This window comes from Miscanthus floridulus, chromosome 17, assembly GCF_019320115.1.
Source record: "Miscanthus floridulus cultivar M001 chromosome 17, ASM1932011v1, whole genome shotgun sequence".
Lineage (NCBI taxonomy): Eukaryota > Viridiplantae > Streptophyta > Magnoliopsida > Poales > Poaceae > Miscanthus > Miscanthus floridulus.
This window is the reverse complement of record NC_089596.1, coordinates 84,071,224-84,095,633: the sequence shown is the minus strand read 5'-3', so window position 1 is coordinate 84,095,633 and position 24,410 is coordinate 84,071,224. Positions and strand designations below refer to the sequence as shown.

At 48.7% G+C, this 24,410-nt stretch overlaps 2 protein-coding genes across 5 annotated transcripts; both read left to right on the top strand.

Moving 5' to 3' along the window:
• Window positions 1-6,153: 6,153 nt before the first annotated feature.
• LOC136517891 (ribonuclease MRP protein subunit POP4-like) lies at window positions 6,154-18,516 on the top strand. Of its 4 annotated transcripts, XM_066511544.1 has the most exons (12): window positions 6,154-6,287; window positions 7,007-7,139; window positions 12,145-12,277; window positions 13,236-13,335; window positions 15,290-15,531; window positions 15,619-15,669; window positions 15,759-15,832; window positions 15,928-16,190; window positions 16,425-16,493; window positions 17,492-17,550; window positions 17,626-17,727; window positions 18,120-18,516. In XM_066511544.1, the coding sequence occupies exons 5-12, from the start codon at window positions 15,318-15,320 to the stop codon at window positions 18,254-18,256; spliced, it is 969 nt and encodes a 322-aa protein (XP_066367641.1). In that variant the 5' UTR covers window positions 6,154-6,287; window positions 7,007-7,139; window positions 12,145-12,277; window positions 13,236-13,335; window positions 15,290-15,317; the 3' UTR covers window positions 18,257-18,516. The 4 variants fall into 4 exon arrangements, with proteins under 4 accessions (XP_066367641.1, XP_066367642.1, XP_066367643.1 ...); XM_066511545.1 differs by lacking the exon at window positions 12,145-12,277; XM_066511546.1 differs by lacking the exon at window positions 13,236-13,335.
• Window positions 18,517-19,483: 967 nt separating this feature from the next.
• On the top strand, window positions 19,484-24,042 carry LOC136517638 (probable methyltransferase PMT23). Its single transcript, XM_066511260.1, has 8 exons — window positions 19,484-20,470; window positions 21,047-21,196; window positions 21,545-21,815; window positions 21,949-22,059; window positions 22,180-22,351; window positions 22,545-22,799; window positions 23,342-23,536; window positions 23,622-24,042. Exons 1-8 carry the CDS (start codon window positions 19,778-19,780, stop codon window positions 23,812-23,814), a joined length of 2,040 nt encoding a protein of 679 aa, XP_066367357.1. The 5' UTR covers window positions 19,484-19,777; the 3' UTR covers window positions 23,815-24,042.
• Window positions 24,043-24,410: the final 368 nt, after the last annotated feature.

Sequence of the window (24,410 nt, the reverse complement as noted above, 5' to 3'; positions counted from 1 at the left end):
AATGAGAAGAAAAAGAAGAAGGTGATGGTTCTGGGTCACCCATCTAATGGGACGAGTTGGGCGGTGGGGATGGTTTCGGGTCGCCCATCCAATGGGATGAGCTAGGCGATAGGGATGAGGATCCATCTCTGCTACAGGTGAGGCCTTTCCCGTGGCATGCCCTAGGGCAAGAGGGGGAGGATGCACCCTAGAGCCAATGGAATCAAGCCACCCCGCCCTGTCTAGGCCTCCCACGGCTCCCCTGAAGTCAGCGGGAACCGGCCACTCTGCTCCATCCAAACCCTTCGAGTAGAGGGAGGGCTTGAAGTGGCAATGTGCCAACTAGGAGCAGCCAAGGTTGGGCGGGCTGGCCCCAAAACATCATTGTCCGATGGCGTCGAGGTGAGTTAAGAGTTTTTTGTCCTTTTTTTCTAACAAATTTTTACCATGAACTGACTGTCATGTCCTTTGTAGTGTCGGAGGATGTGGGATTCTCCTGAGGCTTGCGCCCAAGAAGAGCCTCCTTCGATAGAAGCGCTAGGAGCCGGTTGGTGCCGCATTGGAGGTGAGCGGGAGTGGCGCTGGGATGGCCATGGTGTCGACCAAGGAGGCACAGCCAATGGCGGTGTCCATGGGAGAGCAGACAAAGGAGGGCACATCTAGGGCACCCATGGTAGGCGTGGCCTGGCTAGAGCTATCGTCTATGTGGCTGGCTACGCCCATAGCGGGGCAGATAGAAGGGGGCACACCTGAGGCATCCTTAGTGGATGTGACGATGGGGCAGGCCTCCGCATCCATGTCACCCACCCCCTCTACCATTGGAGGGTCTACTCTAGAGGAGTTGTTGTCGCAAGAGGGGTCGACGCCACTTGGGATCAGTGCGGAGCCATCCCAGACTCTAGTCTAGGTGGTTGCCCTTGATGACATAGCAGAGGAGAGGGAATGAGGGAGCGTCCACACAGAGGTTGGGACCATGGTTCATGCCGTGACCATCGTGCTAAGCTCAATGCACGACATTATCGCCCTGGTTGGCCAGGTATGATTTAACCATGCTTTTGACCCTCATTTTCCCTTTCCGCACCTCTAAGTCTTGTCCTCTCCATAGTCCCTTATGGTTTGTAGTCGGGAGAAGTCCCAATTCCTCGCCGAGGAGGCATGGTGGAGTGAGGGGCTGGCCGCACAGCTCGTTGCCGCCTGTCAGGAGGTGGTTGAGCTTGTCCCCGCCACCTAGGAGCTAGCCGACCTCTGAGTCAGGGAGAAGGATGCTTGTGATGATGCCCATGAGGTTAGGGAGAAGCTCATGGCCCTGATCAAGAGAGCGCGCATGAACGCCATGGAGGTCGAGCGGCTATTGAAAGAGAGGGGCTCCGAATGGAGTATGACTTGGCTCACTAGGAGTACGCCGATGCCCAGCAGTGGATCGACCTCCTCGAGGGTGAGCTTGAGGGGGAGAGGGACCTAAAGGTTGCAGTCGAGGGTATGTCCGCCAGGCTCGCCATGGAGGTTGGTCAATGCCAGGAAGAGGTCCAGCGCCTAGAGGTCGAGGTGACCCGGCAGCACGATAAGGTGCGCAGGCTTCGGGCGGACATGGATGGTAAGCCTCTGATTTCCCTTGTTGTCTTTCTCTCTAGAATCCGTGGTAGGCCTTTTAACACGATCGGTATGTGACTTAGATAGGTCTCGACGATAAGCTTGGGGTGGAGTTGATGAAGAGCCGTGGCCTAGAGAAGGAGCTCAATGAGGTGAAGGCCTCCCTCCTGAAGGAGAGCGACAAGCATGATGCCCTGCGCATCGCCGTCTAGCTGGTCTTCGATGACCTCAAACAGGCCCCAGAGTAGGACACGAGCTCATACATGGTTTGCACCATTCGGATTACAGATCAAGCATGTGAGATTGTGAGGGACGCTCTTCACTTTGGTGTTCACCAATCATTTGCAATCGCTCGTTCTCACTATGAGAACATCGATCTGGCGATGATGAGCTAGGGCTTTGTGCCCATCTACTCTGATACCGAGCTAGAGGACATCGAGAAGGAGGTGGCCCCTCTAGCATAGGACTTATCTGCCCAGATAGAGGATGAGATCATCCCCACGAAGAATTAGTTAGTTAGATAAGCCAAGCGGCAAACTTGTAATAAGAGGACAAGTTCTTAACTTTTGTTATGGCCAAACAAACTTTTGGCTCTTCTCCCTTTTTTATGCATTAAAAGGTTAATGTGTTCTGACCCTTTCTGTTGTTAAGGCTATAAAGCTCGAGGTTCGGGCAAAAAAACTCTAATCACGCTGGTGAGCAAAAACGTCGTAGCCGGTGGAGTATAGGTTTCTTGCAGTCTGACTAGTTTTACTTAGCGTTTGTTTCCACAACCTTTGCTTTTAGATCTTAACATAAGAGATGGTCGGGCATAGAGAATATTTTTAGGTAGATATACTCTTATCAGCCCCTAAGTGAGGCCCGACCCCTTACCGTTGCTGGGGTCGAGTGTCACTAAAGATCGATGAGATGATAGCAAAATCGATAAGAGAAAGTGTTTTTTATTTTAGAAACATCATTCTTAATTTTCATAAGCATACGCATAGATTAGGGGTACAAGCGACGTAGCTGCTCGATGTTCCAGGCGTTGATGAAGACCTCGCCGTCGACGGTCTTGAGCTTGTAGGTGCCTAGTCCAAGCACCTCTGTGACGATGCATGGTCCCTCCCATGGTGGAGAGAGCTTGTGATGGCTCTTGTTGCTCTAGATGAGGTAGGGTAGCCCCTCCCTCGTGGATGCTTTTGGCGCATCCCTTAGAGGTACCTACCATAAAACATTTTCGCGAGGGGTGATGGCTCCCCCTGCTAGAGTTAGAGTCAAAGAGCGACTCTGAATCTTCTGCGAGAAGGTCATGGAAAGATTCTACGACGTATTTGGTCATCCCCATGAACTTGTTGTTTGTAGGGGATGGGTGCATATGTTGTGCCATGAGGTGGCCAACAGTCCTTGTGGTATTGCGTAGACTAAACAGGAACGCTATTGGGGTGCTCTAGATGATGTATTCTAGGGAGAGCGGTTCCCCCTGGCAAGCTGCATCATGACATTGGCAAATGAGAAGGTGAAGTAGCGTAGGTCCTCCCGGTATGGTTGGGGTCCCAGGAAGGCATTGAGCTGGTGCTTTAGCCTCCCATAATTGAAACTGAGGAGCTAGTCGCTCCCGGAGGCATGGGCCTCTAGCGCATGCAGCTGTAGCTCCTCGAGTGCCTCGACGATCACGTTGAGGCCGATGGAGTGGAGAGGTTGGTGGGAGCCTGTGCCAACTCTCCCTCCATCATGATGATGAAATCCAGGTTCTCGAAGTGCATGTGCACGCTCGGGACCCAGCTGATGCCGTGACTAGCCATCCAAGGCCTGATGTGGACGTCGAGACATGCAAAAAGCCCCTACCTGGCGCGCCAACTATCGGTGTTTTGGATAACTAGCACATAAATTTGTATCTGCGTGTCTGGCCCGGATGGTGTGGTCAGAGGACATAAGGATTTATACTGGTTCGGGCGGAATATCCCTACATCCAGTCTGCTGCTACTCGTGTTACTGGCACTAGTTTGTAGTAGGGTGTGGGGGGTATGACCCTAGATACCCATGATAGACTATATGGGCTATGCCCCTAGGGTGGCCCAGCCCATAAGACGAAGCCTTGCGGAGCACGGTGCTACTCGACGCGCCCCACAAGACACCGGGAAGATATCCTAAAGATATTACAAGATCTTTTAGGATACGTTCGATCCCATGATTCCTATAATCTGTTATTACTTTCCGGTTATCTCCTAGATCTAACCGATTTGTAACCCTACCCCCAGACTATATAAGGTGGGCAGGGACCCCCTCAAATCACACGCAACATCATATCATAACCAATACAATCCAACAGACCACAGGAGTAGGGTATTATGTCGCGTTGATAGCCTAAACCTGTATAACTCTTGTGTTTCTGTTGCCTTCTTATTCTTAATTACACGCATCTATGCCGATCAATCTACCTTCATGAGATACCCCTCGGAGAGGACTATCGACAATATTCTATTGACATAGGGGTTACAAATGTAACATCCTAATGGGCCAAAGTGGGCCCAATCCAATCCAGTCATGGGTCGGTGGTACTGCAGCAGAGAAACAAATGGCACTGTAGCATCCGGGGCTTTGGGGTTACTGTAGACTGAGTATTGTCCACACGAAAGCGAACCGACCAATTTCGGGGGTACTATTCACTGTTACTGTAGCACCGTGAAAAAACACTGCACAACCAGTTTAGTACCATACTGGAAACTGAGGAATCGCCGGATCGACTTAAATACCAGGGCTAAGATTGAAAGAACAAAGTGGTGGAAACTAAAAGGGGAGACGTCAGAGGTATTTAAGGAAAGGGTTATCAAAGATGGCTCTTGGAAGGAAGAAGACGACATAAACAACATGTGGGAGAAGATGGCAACCAACATTTGAAAGGTAGCCTCAGAGGTGTGTGGAGTAACTAAAAGAAGTGGAGGCAAGGCTAAAGATACTTGGTGGTGGAACAAGGAAGTCCAAAGAGCTATTAAGGAGAAGAAAGAATGCTATAGACGCTTATACCATGACAGGAGTGTGGACAATATAGAGAAGTATAAGGTGGCAAAGAAGACTACAAAGCGAGCTATAAGTGTGGTAAAGGGTAGAGCGTACGAGGACCTTTACCAATATTTGAGTACGAAGGAAGGAGAAAAGGACATTTATAGGATGGCTAGGGTTCGTAAGAGAAAGACAAAGGACTTCAACCAAGTTAAGTGCATTAAGAATGAAAGGGGGCATCTCTTGATGAAGGATGATGAGATCCGACATCGATGGTAAGAGTATTTTGACAAATTGTTCAATGGTGAGAATACGGACACAACCTTTCAGTTGGATGACTCTTTTGATGATACCAATAGGCATTTTGTACGAAAAATCCAAGAATCTGAGGTCAGAGAGACATTAAAAAGGATGAAAGGAGGTAAGGTGATGGGACCAGATGGTATCCCAATCGAGGTATGGAGATGCCTCAGGGACATAGCTATAGTATGGCTAAACAAGATGCCTGATGAGTAGATGAGAAGTATATTGGTACCGATCTATAAGAATAAAAGGGATATTCAAAGTTGTACTAATTACCAGGAAATTAAGTTGATGAGCCATACTATGAAACTATGGGAGAGAGTTATCGAGCATCTGCCACTGAGAAAGGCCGTGCAATGGGCGGTTGATGTCGCACATGATCTCTGGAAGACCACCAAAACCCTAAAGCAAAAGTTTACGGGTGAAGTCAGAGGTAGGTGGAGGGCACCACAAGTAGGGTGGATCAAATGCAATACTGATGGCGCCTTCTATCTAGTGCTTGGGCAGGGTATTGCTGGGGTTATCCTTCGGGATCAGGCCAGTAATTTTGAAGGTGGGAGAGCGAAGTGGTACCCCTACGACTTAGACTCTTTGTTGATGAGACTCTGGCTTGTAGAGATGGCGTGGCTCTAGCCGAGGAGATGGGCGTCCAAAGGGTGCAAGTTGAAACAGATAGCCAAAAACTGGTGAAGTTGTGGGAGATGGCGAACATCTAGAGATCGCACATCTCTCTCGTCATTAGAGAAATCAGATATCGTAGTGCTCATTTCTTGCTTTTTCTTTGGTTTATGCCAATAGATCATGTAATCGGGTTGCTCATGTAGGCCCCGTTTGTTTCCGCTTATAAGTGGCTTGTCGGTGGAAATAAGCGAGAATCCCGCCAAACGCTTCGCTTATTTCCACCAATTCTCGTTTATGTGGTAAGCCGCTTCAGAGATTTGAACTACGAGAAGCGAAAAGCGAGAAGCGAGAAAATCTTCGCTTAGATTATAATCCAAGCGTGGCCAAAAGAAGTGGAAACAAACGGGCCCGTACTGCGTAAGCAGGTCGCAAATGACGATAGTGTGGGTGAGTGGCAATCAACCCCGGCTTGTATTGCTCATCTGCTGACGGAAGATTGTATTAATTGAAGCTCTAAGTCGAAAAAAAAAAAACAGTGCCTAGGAGACGATCTCTTTTGGACCAGAATTGAACATTCGTGCCAAAGGAGCGTCCATCGGCCCAGAGCCTGTTCCAGGCCCAGGTAATTTGCAAATTTCTGGAGGACCTTAACCAAACTGCCCCAGGCTGCGTCACCACTCTCCCTCCCTTCTCTTCTCCCGTTCACCCCGCGTGCTGCGCTCTCTGACGACGACTGGGTGACAGCCGCCGCCGCCCTACACCAGCTGCCCAGGTATTCGTCGGGGCATTCGCCGGTGACGAGCACCCACCAGGTATGCCCACCCCTTCCCTTCCCTTCCCTTCGCTTCCCTTCCCTACCTGCTGTGCGAAACGGAGCACCCAAACCCTAACTTCAGCTATTTGTATTCGGATCTGATCTAGCTACAAGTCCACATGTATTATGCCTACTAGCTTCCATTTTCGTTGCAAAAAACTATCGGATGTACATGTGTAGGCTCGTGTCCTTTACTGGGTCTGCCCCTGGCTGTATTCTGCAATTCAGTGCTGGAGTCCGTATACGTTTTTGATTGATCACTGGTCACAGAACCATCAGTTTGTAGGGGAGTAGAAACCTGGGAAGCACGAGTTTAATAAAATTATTTGGCATGAGTGCTAAATTTGCAGGGGTGTAATCGAGGTGCTTCCTGAATGGCTGGGTGATGATTTTCGAGCTGGCCATCATCTTTTTTTTCATCTGTTCATGTATCGCTTAGACCTTGCAGCTTTATTTAGTGGCGAGTTGGATTCTGCATTGCAGACATGATGGATTGTAAATCTCAGATCAGATAATTTTGTAAATTGGACCTTCTATAGGGAAACCACATGGGCACCAAAACCAGCCAAACAATTCTTTTGTTGCGAGCCTGCACAGAATTGGTTCCTGTGGAGATGAAACTATAGGAAGAGAAATCATGAACATAGAAGTTTATTGTCTTGTGTATCAAATATGCCAATTGCTATGAACCCGGGTCCTGATGGAGAGGGATCGCAGGTTGTACGAGTGGGAGATCGGAGCGCGAGGTCGCAGTGCACGAGGAAGACGGCGCGGCGGCGCCGTGGCTGCAGCGAGGGGGCGAGGGCTAGGGCAGAACTCCCGGCTCCCAAGGGAAGTCGGAAACAATTAGGTATGTTTCTGCTTAATCCAATCTCCAAGTCTTTACAGGTATTTATACTTCTTTCTAATAATAATATCTCTAATAATAATATGACTAAATAAAATAACTATGGGCTTTTATGCCCCCCTCTGGCCGGCAGCCCTAGCCCTTGATGGGCCTACGCCTATAATGGGTGCCGGTCATAACATCTCTCCCCGCCTGCGAAAACAGCTCGTCCTCGAGCTGAAAGTCGGGATAGGCAGCCTTGAAGTCGTCGACGCGTTCCCATGTAGCATCCTCCTCAGCCAACCCGAGCCATTTAATCAATACACTCCAGACACCCCGGCGTTGCTGCGCCCTCAATGCCAGATCCGGGGCTGGTAGAATGCGGCCGTCCTGCGTCGGGGGCAGCACACCGGACGCCGCCGGAGGATCGCCGCAATGCTGCTTCAGCAGGCTAACGTGGAAGACATCATGGAGGCACGCGCCGTCAGGCAGCTGTAGGCGATAAGCGACGCGGCCAATGCGTTCCAGCACGCGGAAGGGCCCAGCCCAGCGAGGCCCCAGCTTGTGCTTGGCACGAGGGTCCAGCGACTGTGCCGTACGGTGGAGGAGGCGCAGCCAGACCCACGCCCCAACATCGAACTCCACCTCCCTGTGGTTGGCGTCGTAGTACTTCTTCGCAAGTTGCTGAGCTTGAATAAGGCGTTGACGGACCTCAGCGAGCATGTCATCACGGCTGCGAAGAAGAGCATCCGCGGCCTCAGTACGTGCTGTCCCCGGCCGATATGGCAGGATGGCGGGCGGGGGACGGCCGTACACCACCTCAAAGGGCGTCGCGCGAAGGGCGGTGTGGAAAGACGTGTTATAGCAATATTCCGCCCACGAGAGCCAATCCACCCAAGCGCGAGGCCAGTCACCTGTAACACAGTGCAAATACATTGCGATTACCTTGTTCACCACCTCCGACTGCCCGTCCGTCTGAGGGTGAAATGCCGTGCTCATGCGTAGATTCACGCCGGCCATCTTGAAGAGGTCGCGCCACACGTGGCCGGTGAACACGGGGTCCCGGTCGCTGACGATGGACGTCGGAAACCCGTGAAGGCGGACGATGCCGTCGAAGAAGGCGCGGGTGACGGACGTAGCAGTGTAGGGATGACCGAGCGCAATGAAATGCGCATACTTGGAGAAGCGGTCGACGACGGTGAGAATGACCGACTTGCCGCCTACCTTGGGCAGCCCTTCGATGAAGTCCATGGAGATGTCCGCCCACACCTGGGACGACACCTCCAGCGGCTGCAGGAGCCCCGACGGCCGAAAAGCATCAGTCTTGTTGCGTTGACAAACAGCACAGGAGCGCACCCAATCCTGCACGGACGTGCGATCGCCCGGGAAATAGAAATCCGAACGAAGACGATGTAGTGTCTTCTGAACGCCTTCATGGCCAGCCCCATGAGCGAGCTGTATAGCCTGATGTCGCAGGTCGCCAACGTCGGGAACGAAGATGCGGTGACCGTGCAGCAGGAGTCCAGCGTCCTCGCGCCAGGGAGCGGCCAGCTCACCCGCGCGCAGGCGTTCCTGCAGGAGCGCGGCGTCCGGCGCTGTCGCCGTGGCGCGGCGCACGTCGTCGATGTAAGACGGTCCCGAGATGCTCGCGGCTGCTGCTGTAGCGCCGATGTCGGGACCGGTGTCGACGTCGCGGTGGGAGAGGGCGTCTGCCATCGTGTTGAGGCGGCCCGGACGGTACTCGACGGCGAAGTCGAAACCGAACAGCTTGCTGACCCACTGATGCTGAGGCACTGTTGACAAGCGTTGATCCAGAAGGTACTTGAGGCTGTAGTGGCCTGTCCGGACGAGGAAGTGGCACCCCCACAAGTACGGCCGCCAGTGTTGTACCGCCTGCACCAATCCTATGAGCTCCCGCTCGTAAGCGGCGAGCTTAAGGTGGCGTGCGGCGAACGGTCTGCTGAAGAAGGCGAGAGGGCCCGCGCCCTGGTGAAGGACGGCACCGAACCCTGCACCCGAGGCGTCGCTGTCCACCGTAAAGATGTCGTCGAAGTCAGGCATTTGAAGGACCGGCCCCGTGGTGAGGGCGCCCTTGAGCGCCAGGAAGGCCGCGTCGGCCTCGGTGTCCCAGGCGAACGCGTCTCGCCGCAAGAGACGCGTCAGTGGCGCTGCGATGACGCCGAAGTCCCGAATGAACTTCCGGTAGTAGCCGGCAAGGCCTAAGAAGCCGCGCAAGGCCCGGGCAGACCGCGGAACGGCCCACGAGGCGACCGCCGCGATCTTGTCTGCATCCATGGCGACACCCTCGGCGGATATGACATGGCCAAGGTAGGCCACCGAGGAGGCCCCAAACGAGCATTTGGAACGCTTGAGGTGGAGACGGTGGCCGCGGAGAGCGTTGAGGACGACGCCGACGTGCTGTAGGTGCTCCGCCCACGAAGAGCTATAGATCAGTATATCATCGAAAAACACCAGGACGAACCTGCGGAGATATGGGCGGAGGACGTCGTTCATCAATGCCTGGAACGTGGCCGGAGCGTTGGAGAGGCCAAAAGGCATCACCAAGAACTCGTAGTGGCCCTGGTGTGTCCGGAATGCCGTCTTGCTAATGTCGTCCGGGTGCGTCCGCACCTGGTGATAGCCGGAACAAAGGTCCAGCTTTGTGAAGAAGCGGGCGCCGTGAAGCTCATCGAGGAGCTCGTCCACCACCGGAATGGGAAACCTGTCCTTGGAGGTTTGCGCGTTGAGGGCGCGGTAGTCGATGCAGAACCTCCAGGAGTTGTCCGCCTTGCGAACCAGGAGAACCGGTGCGGAGAACGGGGATGTGTTGGGACGTATAATCCCCTGCTCCAGCATGGCGGCGCATTGCCGCTCCAACTCGTCCTTCTGGAGCTGCGGGTAGCGGTAGGGGCGGACGGCGACTGGAGCGGTGCCCGGCAGGAGGTGAATCCGGTGGTCATAGGGACGCGCTGGCGGAAGGCCGCGCGGCTCGTCGAAGATCGAGCCGAACTGAAGGAGTAGCCGGTCCAAGAGGTTGTGCCCCGAGTCGTCGCTGACCGCCCGAACCGCGGTTTGCCTGGTGGTGTCTTCGGCGGAGGAGCCCAGCCCCGTCCACAAGACGCGGCGACTAGCGCGCGTGAAGGCCATGGAGAGGCTCTCGCAGTCCCACAGTACGGGACCAAGGACTCGCAGGAAGTCGAAACCGAGGATGAGGTCGAACTCGCCGAGACTGATGCCGAAACAGTTGATGGAGAACTCGGCGCCGATGGTCACGGCGACGTTGCGGGCGAGTCCGTGGCACTGCACGCGGTCGCCGTTGGCCACGAGCACCCGTAGTGTGGGATGCGGAACGGAGGGAAGCTGCAGACGACTAAAGAGATCGGCGTTGATGAAATTGGTCGTCGAGCCGGAGTCGAGGAGAGCCACCAGACGGTGGCCCCGTACTGTCACGGGCAGAAGCATGGCGTTCTTTGGGCGCACCCCAGCGAGCGCGTAGAGGGACACTGTGGGTGGCGCCCCAGCTGTGGCCGACGCCTCCCCCGTGGCCTCCAGGACTGGAAGGGTGACCGCGGTCGGCTCCTGGAACGCGTCTGCGGCTGCAACCTCGGCAGGGATCTCGGCGTCGACGTAGTCGTCGTTCACCAAGTAGAAGAGGCGTTGACAAACATGCCCGCGGACGTAGGGTTCGTCACAGTTGAAGCAGAGGCCTTGCCGACGTCGTTCAAGTTGCTCCGCTGGTGACAATTGGCGGAATCGCGGCTGTCCGGGGTTTGTCGTCGGGAGCGGCTGTGGTACAGTCCCCGAGGACGGAGCTGCAGCCGGCCGGGGAGCTGGCGGAAGGCCGGGGCGCGCCGGTGGATGAACGCCGCGCTGCTGCTGCGGCTGTTGTGCAGGCAGGAAGGCTGCCGCGCGACGTTCGTAAGCCCGCGCGTAGTACATGGCGGATTGCAGGTCCTGCGGATGTTGCATCTCGACGTCCACCTTGATATGTTCAGGGAGACTGCCGACGTAGAGCTGCGCCTTTTGACGAGGGTTGAGGTCGCGCTCATGGCAGAGGACGGCGTTGTAGCGCTCCGAGTAGTCCTGGACCGTGGAGGTGAAGGGCAGTCGAGCCAGCTCCGCCAAACGTGTGCCCTGCGTCGGTGGTCCGAAACGAAGCTGGCACAGCTCACGGAAACGCTCCCAGGCTGGCATGCCTTCATCTTGTTCAAGTGCGTAGTACCATGTCTGTGCAGCGCCGCGGAGATGGTACGATGCCAACCATGTGCGATCCGAGGCGAGAGTGCGTTGGCCGCGGAAGAATTGCTCACACTGGTTGAGCCAATTCAGCGGATCCACTCCGCCGTAGTAGGTGGCGAACTCGAGCTTGTAGAAGCGCGGCGGCGCTGGGGCACCCCCGTGCGCTCCGTGGTCAGTCCCAAGGGCCGCCGGTGCGGCCGACTCGGTAGCGCCGCCGTAGCAGAGCGACCCGTCCATGCCGCCGTAGAACATGCCGGATGTTGGGGCTGGAGGGACGACGGAGGTGGTCACCGCGGACGGCGTAGGAGAGGTAGCCATCGTATACACTGGCGGCGCAGTCGACCCCAACATCGCCCACGATGGTATGGGGGACGGGGAGGGCGGCCACTGAAGCAGATGGATAGGCACCCCCGGCCCGCTATGGGGCATGCCGTAGGCGAAGCGCGTCTGGTGCGACACCTGAGGCGCGCCTAGCAGCGGCAGGGTAGGAGGCGGCGGCTGTGATGGTGTAGGCGGTGGCAGGAGGCTGGCCAAGGACGCCTGCATGGCGACCATGTTGCGGCCAAGCTGGTCTATGTTGCGGCCGATCTGATCGACCACGCCGGCCAGAGTGTCCAGGGTGATCGAGCCGCCCGGCGAGTTGGATGCGGACGCGGTTGAAAGCTCGGAGGACGCCGTGGGCAGCGGCATGGATGACAGCGGCGTGGCTGAGCGGAGCGGAGGTCATCGTGCCTGGAATCTCTGATACCAAGCTGCTATGAACCCGGGTCCTGATGGAGAGGGATCGCAGGTTGTACGAGTGGGAGATCGGAGCGCGAGGTCGCAGTGCACGAGGAAGACGGCGCGGCGGCGCCATGGCTGCAGCGAGGGGGCGAGGGCTAGGGCAGAACTCCCGGCTCCCAAGGGAAGTCGGAAACAATTAGGTATGTTTCTGCTTAATCCAATCTCCAAGTCTTTACAGGTATTTATACTTCTTTCTAATAATAATATCTCTAATAATAATATGACTAAATAAAATAACTATGGGCTTTTATGCCCCCCTCTGGCCGGCAGCCCTAGCCCTTGATGGGCCTACACCTATAATGGGTGCCGGTCATAACACCAATCCTCTGTCCACCTATATTCCGATGTAGCCTGCGAGTTTCAGAATTTTCTTTGTTCTTCGTGCTTATCCTAACATGTTATTGGGTTAGTACTACATAGATAATTTCTGTGTAGATTGTAGACATTGTATGGTGATCCATAAACATGAGGGTCCTCGGAGCCAGTTGGGCTGTTAAAAAATAATAAAGTTTGCATACTATAGTTATTATTTGATTGGTTGATAGTCCTACTCCTACACTTCAGCAAGTCATGAGTTCTAGTCCCTTTCTGCTTCAGCAAGTCATTCCAGAAGGAAATCCCCCCCCCCCCCCCCCCCCCCCCCAAAAAAAAAAGTTTCTTTGACTAGTTTTTGTAAGTTCTTAGAACATCTGGTTTGGCTTCTATAAATCAGTCAGCTAGTATTCAGGTTGTAGTAAACCTGGAAATAATCGTGATCTAATATTTGTGCCCTTTTTGGCTTCCCAATTTTAAGTTTCAAAGTTATGGTTGCATTTTTGAAAATGCTAATTTGGACCTAAAGGTTGCGCACACCCTTATCATCCTAAATCAGGTCTAATACTTTGTTTCTGTCTTCGTAGTTTGGTAGTACCTGTTAGTGTTTTAAATTAGAAATCAACTTTTGATCCAGCTTTGCATCTGTTAAGTAATCTGGCCATGTTTTACTGATAAAACTTGCTAAGACGATGTGCTTGTTTAGCTTTCCTTTTTCTTTATTTGAAGTAAAAATGCGTTTTGTTGAATATGGTTTTATAAATAACTTGTCTTTTTGGACTTCAGATTGGATAAACAATATCATGCCATTAGGTGGATAATAATATTTGACGTGCTCCTGGCTTGTTCAATTTTGGGCATCATCAAAATGTCAGGACCGCTGAATGTACGTCATCACCCTTACTAAATTAATATGGTTATGCATTTCATCTTTTTTCTATTCAGTAAACAATCACAGTCTAGTTTCTTAGATCAGTTGTATGTTATCACTTATGAGTGGCTCATATAGCCTCTCCTTTTCTAGACATGGTAAATTTTTTGTTTGTTTCATTAAGGATGAAAGGGAGCATCTCTTGGTGAAGGAGGATGAGATCCGACATCGATTGCAAGAGTATTTTGACAAATTGTTCAATGGTGAGAATACGGACACAACCTTTTAGTTGGATGACCCTTTTGATGACACCAATAGGCGCTTTGTGCGGAGAATCCAAGAATCTGAGGTCAGAGAGGCACTGAAAAGGATGAAAGGAGGTAAGGCGATGGGACCGGATGGTATCCCAATCGAGGTATGGAAATGCCTCGGGGACATAGCTATAGTATGGCTAACCAAATTGTTTAACCATATTTTTTGATCGCACAAGATGCCTGACGAGTGGAGGAGAAGTATATTGGTGCCAATCTACAAGAATAAAGGGGATATTCAAAGTTGTACTAATTACCAGGGAATTAAGTTGATGAGCCATACTATGAAGCTATGGGAGAGAGTTATCGAGCATCGCTTGAGAGCAATAACGCGGGTTTCTATGAACCAATTAGGTTTCATGCCCGGAAGGTCAACCATGGAAGCCATTTTCTTAATAAGATAAGTTATGGAGCGGTATAGGGAGAAGAAGAAGGACCTACACATGGTTTTTATTGACTTGGAGAAGGCTTATGGTAAAATACCAAGAAATGTTATGTGGTGGGCTTTGGACAAACATAAAGTCCCAACGAAGTATGTCGGGCTCATTAAGGACATGTACAACAATGTTGTGACTAGTGTTCGAACAAGTGACGGAGACACGGATGATTTCCCGATTAGGATAGGACTACATCAAGGATCAGCTTTGAGCCCTTATCTGTTTGCCTTAGTGATGGATGAGGTCACAAGGGACATAAAGGGGACATGCCTTGGTGTATACTTTTCGTGGACGATGTAGTGCTGGTTGATGAAAGCCGGACAGGAGTGAATCAGAAACTGGAGTTATGGCGGGAGACTTTGGAGTCCCAAGGTTTTAGACTCAGTAGAACTAAAACTGTGTATATGAGATGTGACTTCGGCACTACTACTCGAGAGGAGGAAGATATTAGTTTGGAAGGTCAAGTAGTGCCTAGGAATGATACATTTCGATATTTAGGATTAATGCTATAGAGAGATGGGGATATTGATGAAGATGTTAGCCATAGAATCAAAGCAGGGTGGATGAAGTGACGCCAAACATCTGGTGTCCTATGTGACAAAAGGATACCACAGAAGCTAAAAGGCAAGTTTTATAGGACGGCGATTAGACCTGCTATGTTGTATGGTGCAAAATGTTGGTCTACGAAAAGATGACATGTTCAACAGATAAGTGTTGCGGAAATGCGTATGTTGCGTTGGATTTGCGGTCATACAAGAAGGGATCGAGTTCGGAACAATGATATACGTGATAGATTAGGGGTAGCACCAATTGAAGAAAAGCTTGTCCAACACTGGTTGAGATGGTTTGGACATGTCCAACGGAGACCTCCAGAGGCACCGAGTTTTAATCGCAAACAAAAGCCTTCCGCGTCCTCAGGTAACCTCCCTACCTCCAGGGAGGTTACCTGAGTTTTTTTTTTACATGTTGGTAGTTCAAGCTAAAAAAATTAACAAGAACAAAGCTAGCACCCTGTTCGCTTGATCGTTTCTGTGGCTTATAAGCCGGCTGATGCTATGGCTGATACGATCAAGCGAACAGGGTGATTGTCTCTTACATTTGTGATTGGAAGGAGTAGCCTTTTTCAGTATCCAATTCTAGTTATAGACATTTGTTGTGCTCATGCAGCTTCAAATATTTTGGGATGTTGCCATGTTAAGGTATAGCTTTTTGTTGTTTCAGTATCTGGTATTGGCTTCCTAAAGGATCAATGTCGACTATCTCTGATCAGAAGAAACGCACGTTGGAAGCCCTTCAGCAACAGTATACTGCTGCAAAAGCTAAGAAATTGCAAGATGAACAGGTTAAGAGTCAGAAGAAGAGCAATTTTAGTACCCCTAAGCCTAAATTTGATGCACCAAGGAAAGGCAAAGGTCCAGAAATCACTCCTCGTCAAACATATGCCCAGCCTTCTCCTCATAAAGGTTTTGTTTTCTTCATTATTCTTTTTTATGCAACCAGGCAAGGTTTTGTTTACCAGCATTTTCCATCATGCTGCTGCTGCTTTTCAGGTGTAGCATTTTCCAGTTCTAATCGCAAACAAAAGCCTTCCGCGTCCTCAGGTAACCTCCCTACCTCTCTCTCTATGTGTGCACATGTATCAAGTGTATGGCTGTGTGTACCTGTGCAATAAATACTTTGAACTTTGTAGGTGAAGAAATCAATCCTGTGTATGCCGAACTTTGTTTTGCCTTTCATGACAATTTGTCCAAAGATGGTGTCTCGGTAAATATTCCTCTCATATGGGTTCTCGATATAAAATTTATTGTTATATGTTATTTTACAACCTCTAATATTCGCTATGGTGAACTTTGGTTTAGGATTTGGATGGCACAGAGGTTGTTCACAGTGTTATATATGACATCATTCAGAAAGGCGGAGATGCTGTGAAAATTACAAAGGGAGCCAAAAAGTTGAAGCTGGAAAAAGGGATCCTTTTGGATAATTATGTTCAGAGGGGTCCTAGATTAGTGGATGCCCAAGCAAGATCTTTGCTGATTCATTCAAAGCGATCAAAAAGGCACATGTCTCTCAAACAACATAAGAAATGTGGTTCATTTGATTTAGATGGTACATTCCACAAGTAAGTTTTGTTCTGGTTGCCCATAGATTGATACCTCACCACCAAAAAACATGACCTTTTTTGGTTTCTTTAGTTTACACGAATGGAAATAAAACAGAGTTTCTTAATGAATGAACTACAGTTTATATCCTTGCTCAAATCTCCACGTAATACCCTTATTACCTTTGGAGTCTAACGTTAAGAAAAAAAACCCTTTGGAGTCTACCCAAGCACCTGATGTTCTTGGTCTTGCAGGTATGACTTCTATAAACCAATGCATGAGATGTGGAAGGACTATATCAGAGAGCTTATGAAAGTAACCCCGTACGACTCCACAATAATCCTTCTGTCTGTTATTTTGGACCTCTTATCTGCCTTTTTATTCTTTACGTCTTTTCAGGGAAAATAAAATCCATGTGTTATACTGAAACTCAACAAGATAAAAGGCAGTTAGTCTTTGAATGTTCTGCTGCCATAACTTTCCAGTCAGTGGCGGAGCCACTTCCCGGCCATCCCGGGCCGCCGGCCGGGCTCGTCGGCGAAGTTCAAAAGAAAATTTTCTTTATATCAAAGATGAATACTATAATTTGCTAGCTAAATATTTTTGCATAATGAGGATCGCCTGGGCTCCTAAAAGCTTTTGGCTGCGCTACTATCTCTAGTTGAACTTTTTTCCCCTTGAATGCGCAGGCAGGACAGCTATGGATCGTTGCATTAATGAGAAGAAAGTATTTAGAATACAACCCACGCAAGCACACCCCCAAACACCCAAACATGTACTGAATTGGTTCTATTTAGAATGCTATAGTGATAGGTTGATCATATAACATGATGGATTTTAAACCCACTATGTCTACTGTACCAAATAGTTAAGAGTTACACTGATTTCCAGACTTCATGCAGTACAGTAAAAAAAAAAAAGGCTTGCCTCAGTTTTTCCCTTCCCAGACCCCACTCATGTGAGAGCCTCTGGCACTGGGCCTGCCCATGCAGTACAGTAAAATGCACTTTCTTATATAAGCTACATCGAGACCACTCAAAGACCCTAGTAGTTCCTTGAACTGAAATTTGTTGACCGTAGGGACTAAACTAAAAGCACAAGTCATTTGTTACCATAAGCATAACGTTTTATGAAATATTAACGAATTTGAAGATTTGAACAAACAAGAAAGGCAATGATTATCCTGAGTGCAAAACAAGCGCACTCAGAGAAGGGGACCAACTCGATCTTCTGGAAAACTTGGATGTAAACCCTGTCATTGTGCTTGTTCCTGTAATCTGTACCCTATATGAGCTAATTACATGTCCTGTCTTCCCCACAGGAAAAAGAAATTGTCTGAAAACCTCCTTTCAGCAGATCTTCATGGGGCCCTTCTAATAGGTGATCCATATGCTGACTTACTTTATTCAACTTTCTTTTAATTCAATCATGCTTACATGTCTTTGAGGTATCCAGTGGCAGAATGCAAAGCTGCTTCATATGAAGGTGTAAACGGCATCATGATTCGGGATACTGCAGAGACATTTGGAATTATATCCAAGGACAACCGCTTCCGAGGTACCTATCCTTCTCTTTCTGGTGCTGTATTGTGAATCACTTGCATTAGCTGTATTTTATTTTGTGTAGCAAAATGGCCCTTAAAGTGATTAATCAGCCTTGTTCTATTGTTAGATTCCATCTACTGTAAATGCTGTTAGACCATTCTTCTATAGCTCTACCTCCATAGGATACTCGTTGAGTTGTGAAATAATTGTTTGCGATCCATAGCCTTTGTTCTGAACGAAACACCTTTACGGCTCATGAAATTTTTCATGATCAGAGGTTTCTAACTGTAGACTTTCAAATGTTATTATCAAAGGCTTGCCGTTATTGATATCTCTTGCGCATGTGAAATTCTGTTATACTAAACTGTAGACTTTCTAAGCAATCTACTACTTTGGAACCTGCAGTTGTACCAAAAGCTGGTTCAGTTTTCATACTTCAAGCAGACTGCTGGAAGATCACACTGATCGGCGACAAGCTCTCGCCCAGGGAGAAGTTGAAGGAGGACCAGCGCCAACACCGTGCGCAATCGCAAATCAGATAGTTTCCAATGTGCCAGCTGTTTTGTCACAAAATTTTTGCCTCACGGAATATTTGCTTCTGTTTAGGTCCTGCCACTGAAGCATGGCAGTGTTATCGTTCTAGACTAGAGGCGTTGACATTTCCTAGCGACTGACTGACAGCTTGAGCTGATCTCAGGTGTGTGATCATGAGTCCTGTACTCCGGTGATTGATTATTGATTATAGGCGAAGCAAATCCATTTACGCTTGTTTCATCTAGTCACACAAACCTGTGGCAAATAATTAGTACGCCTTGTTTCTGCCACCAATGATTGCTCGAGAAATACACCCCGGGTGAATCGGTGTCGACTCCTATTGTCACAACTCACAAGTCACAACTCAACCGAGAACCAAAACTGATTAGCAAATCATAAATTACTGGACTGATGTAGCATAGCTAGATGGTTCAAACTATTTCTTACCATAAAACAACCGATTAGGTAAACTCTTAAATTGGCCGACTTAATTTTACACCGGAGAACTCAAATTTACTCATCATTTCATCAATATATACTATGCCATCCCCTCAAAAAAAAAAAAAAAAAAAAAAAAAACTATGCCAACTCAAATCTATACAATAGTATAATAAGCGTGCAATCCAAAAACTCCGTCTTCTCTCACAGAACACTGTTACCGGCACAGCCAACGCGCGATGTGTTTTCCCTGCTGAACAGGAACGGTTTTTCGCAAACAGTAACCGGGTTTGGAACAGTAACGGGTTGCTATGAACAGTACTTACCCGTTAAGGAACAGTACCACTCTGTTTTTTCCTCTTTTTTTTTTGACGCAATACAAATATTCTTTTCCCCACTATTACCCGCGCAAAGCGCGGGGTTCCCTGCTAGTCTATACTATAGTATAGAACTCCGATCGCTCTCACAAACCACTGTTACTGGCACAGTTAACGTGAAACTTTGCGCTACAGTAACGGGTTTATGCGCAGCAACGGGTCACTATATAAACAGTACTGTTTTTATGTACAGTACGGGTACGATATGAACAGTTCTCCGACCCATTAAGGAACAGTACAGCTTTTCAGTTTTTTTCCCCCAAACACAGCACAAACCTTTTTCCCCCGATATTACCCGCGCAACGCGCGGGCTCACCTGCTAGTTAACCCTTGTCTCTGGCCTTTATAGTTAGCTGAGAAATCAGAACTGAGGACCCTTCGAGATCGCAGTGTGTAGTGTAGCAACAAACTCATGATCAGGAAAAAAGAAGTGAAAACAAATCAAAAGCTCCATGCCACCATCGGAAAACGACCAGCACCATTCCCTTCCCCGCCCGCCATCCTCCACCGCGGCCGCCGAGGCGCCAACGCAGCAGCCGTGGCCGCGACGGTCCGCTTCCACTCCAAACCCACCCACCCACCCGCCCACCCGCCCGCCGAACCCCACCACCCGCCACTGCCGCCTTCTTCTTTCACTCCTCCGGTTGGTTCCAACTCCCCAAGGCCCAAGCAGATCACAATTCAACGCCGCACCAGTGACGCCGCGGAGGGGCGATGGCCGTCCCTTCCTCCGACCGCGCGAGGCGGCCCTTCCTCCTCTCGCTCTCTCTCTTCCTCCTCATCTCCGCCATCCTCGTCCTTCTCTTCCTCTTCCTCGACCCCTCACCTGGATCGCTCGCCTTCCTCCCCTCCCGTCTCTCCGCCTCAGCCCCTTCTCTCGCACCTCCTCTTCTTCCCCAACAGCAAAACCACACCCCTACGAGAAGCCCACCTCACTCGACACCAGATGGCTCGAGCGCCACCGGAAAAGCGGAGGAGGGCACTGGTGCTAGTGCATTGCAACCAGTCGTCACAAAAGCCGATGCCAACAGTAGCGCATCGGAACCATCCGCAAAGGAAGCCAGCGGTGGCAGCGGCTCGCCGGGAGCAGGCGATAACAGCGACGCCAGGGGAGTTGGGGCGGACGGGAAGACGGATACAAGCGTCGCCCCGGTGGAGAAAGGTGGGTACGACGAGGTGCCGCCGGTAAGCGTGAGGTGGCAGACGTGCAGCAGGCTGGGGAGGGGCGTGTCGTCGACGGACTACATCCCGTGCCTGGACAACGTGCGGGCGATCAAGGCGCTGCGGTCGAGGCGGGACATGGAGCACCGGGAGCGGCACTGCCCCCTGGCGCCCCTGCTCAGATGCCTGGTGCCGCTGCCCGCAGGGTACCGGACGCCTGTGCCGTGGCCGCGGAGCCGTGACATGGTGAGGACCTCCCGCGCTACCGTCGCTTGCCTTTGTCGGTAAGGGAGGGAAGTGGCTCTGGTTGTTGATCCTCTTTGGTTTATTCGTTTATAAAATTCAAGCTCTTTTGCTTACAATGATTCGGCAATCGGCATTCATGAATCATGGTCAAGTTGGGCTGCTAGCGTTATTTTAATATACTAACTACAGGCCATGGATCGGGACCCCCCAAAAAACTTTTGATTCTCATATTAGAATACTCGATTTGCACTACAAATTAAGGACGTTCTCTGTTTTTACAAGTTGCTACTTGCTATACCTAAACAGCACAGTGAGAGTATACGTCTGGGGATCTGGAATCTCTATAGTACAGAATTGATAGAGGATAGTCTTTCTGCACATGGACTCTATGACAAATAAGTAAATAACTTGTGGGGCTACTTCTTTCAAATCTGATATATCAGTTAATGCATCCTTTGATAAGATAGTTAGTAAATTCCTCTTTATAATTATGTTTGTCTGACAGATTTTTTTTTTTTTTTATGCCATTAGGTGGCTGACTATCTGATTGTATTTTTCATTTAACTGCAAATCCAGATTTGGTACAACAACGTCCCTCACCCAAAGCTGGTGGAGTATAAGAAAGATCAGAACTGGGTTACAAGGTCTGGTGATTATCTTGTTTTTCCTGGAGGTGGAACTCAATTCAAAGATGGCGTGGGAAGATACATTCAGTTTGTTGAACAGGTAAACATTACCAAATCACTTTTCTCTATGCTGGGACAGCTTAACTCTGCGGAGGAATTTTGTTAAGTACTTTGATAGACAAGTGAGTTGCATGCATCGTGCGAATTTAGGTGTTTCTCTTGTGTATTTCCTTTGATCAATTTCACTGCCTTGCTCGCTGCTCAGTCTGTTCAGTGCCATTTGAGTCTTTGCTGGTTAGGGTTGAACATAAAGGGCGTGCTTGGGTTGCTAAATATAATTTCTTATGCTGGGGTTTAGTCATTTTATACTCAAGTACATCAGTTTTGTAACAACTTGCTGTTTCTCTTTATCTCCTTGTAACTTACTGTTGATAACTTTCATGTTTAGATTATGCCAACCATACAATGGGGAAGGCGCACAAGAACTATCTTGGATGTTGGATGCGGTGTTGCCAGCTTTGGTGGATACCTGCTTGACAGGAATGTCATTACTATGTCATTTGCCCCAAAAGATGAGCATGAGGCTCAGATACAGTTTGCACTAGAGCGTGGAATTCCAGCATTTCTAGCAGTAATTGGAACACAAAAGCTTCCACTTCCTGATAATACGTTCGATGTTGTACACTGTGCAAGGTGCAGGGTCCATTGGTATGCAAATGGCAAGTATTCTATTTCTTCACAATATTCATAAAAGCCAAAATAATGTAGTATTTATATTTTCTTTCCTGTTTTGTAAAGTGGATTCTTATTTTCCTTGATTTTGTTTAATTAATCTTCCACTTTGAATGGCAGGTGGAAAACCACTGTTGGAGCTTAATAGAGTACTAAGGCCTGGAGGATATTTCATTTGGTCTGCAACCCCTGTCTACCGTCAAGGGAAAAGAGACCAAGGCGACTGCAACGGTTCGTGGGCTATCATATATTCTATCAAGAATATACAACATCCTAGAGATTTTATCTGAATTTTGTCATTTGGTGAATATTTTTTCATGCTAATTGAAATGTCCGTTTCTGCTTGTGCAGCAATGGTTACTCTGACTAAATCAATCTGCTGGAGAACAGTTGTAAAATCTCAAGATGTCAATGGAATTGGAGTTGTTATATATCAAAAGCCCGCATCGAATTCTTGTTATGCTGAAAGGAAGACCAATGAACCCCCTCTATGCTCCGAGAGAGATGGATCACGTTTTCCTTGGTAGGTCACAACTTATCAAACTTGTCTTGTCGCCTCCAAATGCGTATTTCTGATTATAACTTTACTGGTTCACTGACAAATAGTGTTAACATTTTTTCGAGAAAAAAAAACAAATAGTGTTAACATGATGTGTGCTATTCAATCTTTCTATCTAATGTCATGTATACCATGGCCCTTGTTTTTTCTTTTGCAGGTATGCTCCTCTTGATAGTTGCCTTTTCACAACTGCCATTACCACTTCAGATGAAAGATACGATTGGCCTGTTCCATGGCCTGAAAGACTTGATGTTAGATATGCAAGTCCTGATGATTCTGCTTCTAACAAAGAGAAGTTTGAAGCTGATACAAAGTATTGGAAACAGCTCGTTTCAGAAGTATATTTCAGTGACTTCCCGCTTAATTGGTCAAGCATTCGCAATGTAATGGACATGAATGCTGGATTTGGAGGGTAAGTAAAGACAGATTTCTACTGCTACTTCTGTTATATAGTTAAAATCAATTTGTATGATATGAATATTAATGCTCGTACAGCATCTTGCCATATCTTTCAATTGTTTCTGATATATGGAGCACAAGGGATTATAAACGGATAATGTAACATGAGATTTTTGCAGTCCAGTCTCCTTTTTTTTAATGGTTGGCAGATCTGCCGAGCATATGTTGATAAAGCAGGGTGCTGCCTTTCAATCTGAAAGTTTTTGTTAGTGAAACTGGGATAACTTATGCTGAACCATAGCCTGAAGCCTTGAATATAATCATCCTTGCTTCAGCAATGCCTTAAGTGGTTACTCCTTTTTTTTTATTCTATTACTTTCTGGCTTACTGCAAAGTCAGTAAGGCAGAGGCCCCAGAAGCGTACTGTTACACTGGTACCAAAGACCTAACTGTTTTGTTTTTATGCCAATCTGCATAACAATCACTTGGTATTAAACTAATTGGAGACCCCATTTCATGATGGGAATGCTAATCAAGCTTCTTTTGTTGAACCAGGTTTGCGGCAGCACTCATTGATCGACCTTTATGGGTTATGAATGTTGCGCCAATTGGTCAACCAGATACCTTGCCACTTATTTTCAACAGAGGTTTGATTGGGGCATATCATGACTGGTGCGAGTCTTTCAACACCTATCCACGTACCTATGATCTTCTCCACATGAGTAATCTCATTGGAAGTCTTACAAATAGGTTAATTCTCACACCTTTATAACTTCTGCTATTTGTACACCCATTCTGTCAGAAACTTGCGGTGATATTTGTGTCTTTTATTTAGGTGTGACCTCATCGATGTGGTGGTTGAGATCGACAGAATACTGAGACCTGGAAGATGGTTTGTGTTGAAAGACACATTAGAGACGATAAAAAAGATGCGCCCAATCCTGAAGTCTCTACACTATGAAACTGTCGTCGTGAAACAGCAATTTCTTGTTGCTACAAAGAGTTTCTGGCGTCCTGGCAAATTCTGATCAAATTAATTCTTTCTACCACACAGCCAATGTAGATTATTACTTATGTAAGTATAGAAAATACATATGACAAGTTGAGGTAATACTTTTGTTTTGCCAAAGCATAATAATAAGGATGTATAGCAGTTGGCAAATTCTGACAAATGCATACAAAGGGATCATGAAACCTGTTTTGTATACTTGCTCATCAATAACTTTTGTACACCGAACAAAAGAATCTTGAAATAACCTTGTACTCCTCATGATTCTGTAACGCCAGTGCATTCTGACATTAGTAAGCTCCCAGCAGCTATTTTTATACCTCTGCACATAGTTTTTTGACGAATACCTCTGCACATAATCAGAATCAGAATGTGAAACCTAGTATTGAGCACCTCCTGTTGGCTCGCAGATAGACAAGGTGCATTTGGAGTTTGGTTGGTGTGTGTGGAGCATGTACCCCTAAGGTTCATCCAGATTCCAGACACCTGATCACCGGGCGGATCAGTTTCCCAAGAAAGCGATCCAAACTCTCATCTTGCTCATCTATCACCGTTTACCGGCGCGTCGGACGCCGCACGTATATAAATAGGTAACAACAAGAGATCAATCAATCA

Coding starts and splice junctions, on each gene's coding strand:
- LOC136517891 (XM_066511548.1), top strand. CDS start 15,318: ATGTCGACTATCTCTGATCAGAAGAAACGCACGTTGGAAGCCCTTCAG. Junction 15,670..15,758: donor AAAGCCTTCCGCGTCCTCAG/GTAACCTCCCTA, acceptor TGAACTTTGTAG/GTGAAGAAATCAATCCTGTG. Junction 16,494..17,491: donor GAGCTTATGAAAGTAACCCC/GTACGACTCCAC, acceptor TCTTCCCCACAG/GAAAAAGAAATTGTCTGAAA.
- LOC136517638 (XM_066511260.1), top strand. CDS start 19,778: ATGGCCGTCCCTTCCTCCGACCGCGCGAGGCGGCCCTTCCTCCTCTCG. Junction 20,471..21,046: donor GGCCGCGGAGCCGTGACATG/GTGAGGACCTCC, acceptor CTGCAAATCCAG/ATTTGGTACAACAACGTCCC. Junction 22,060..22,179: donor AGACCAAGGCGACTGCAACG/GTTCGTGGGCTA, acceptor CTGCTTGTGCAG/CAATGGTTACTCTGACTAAA.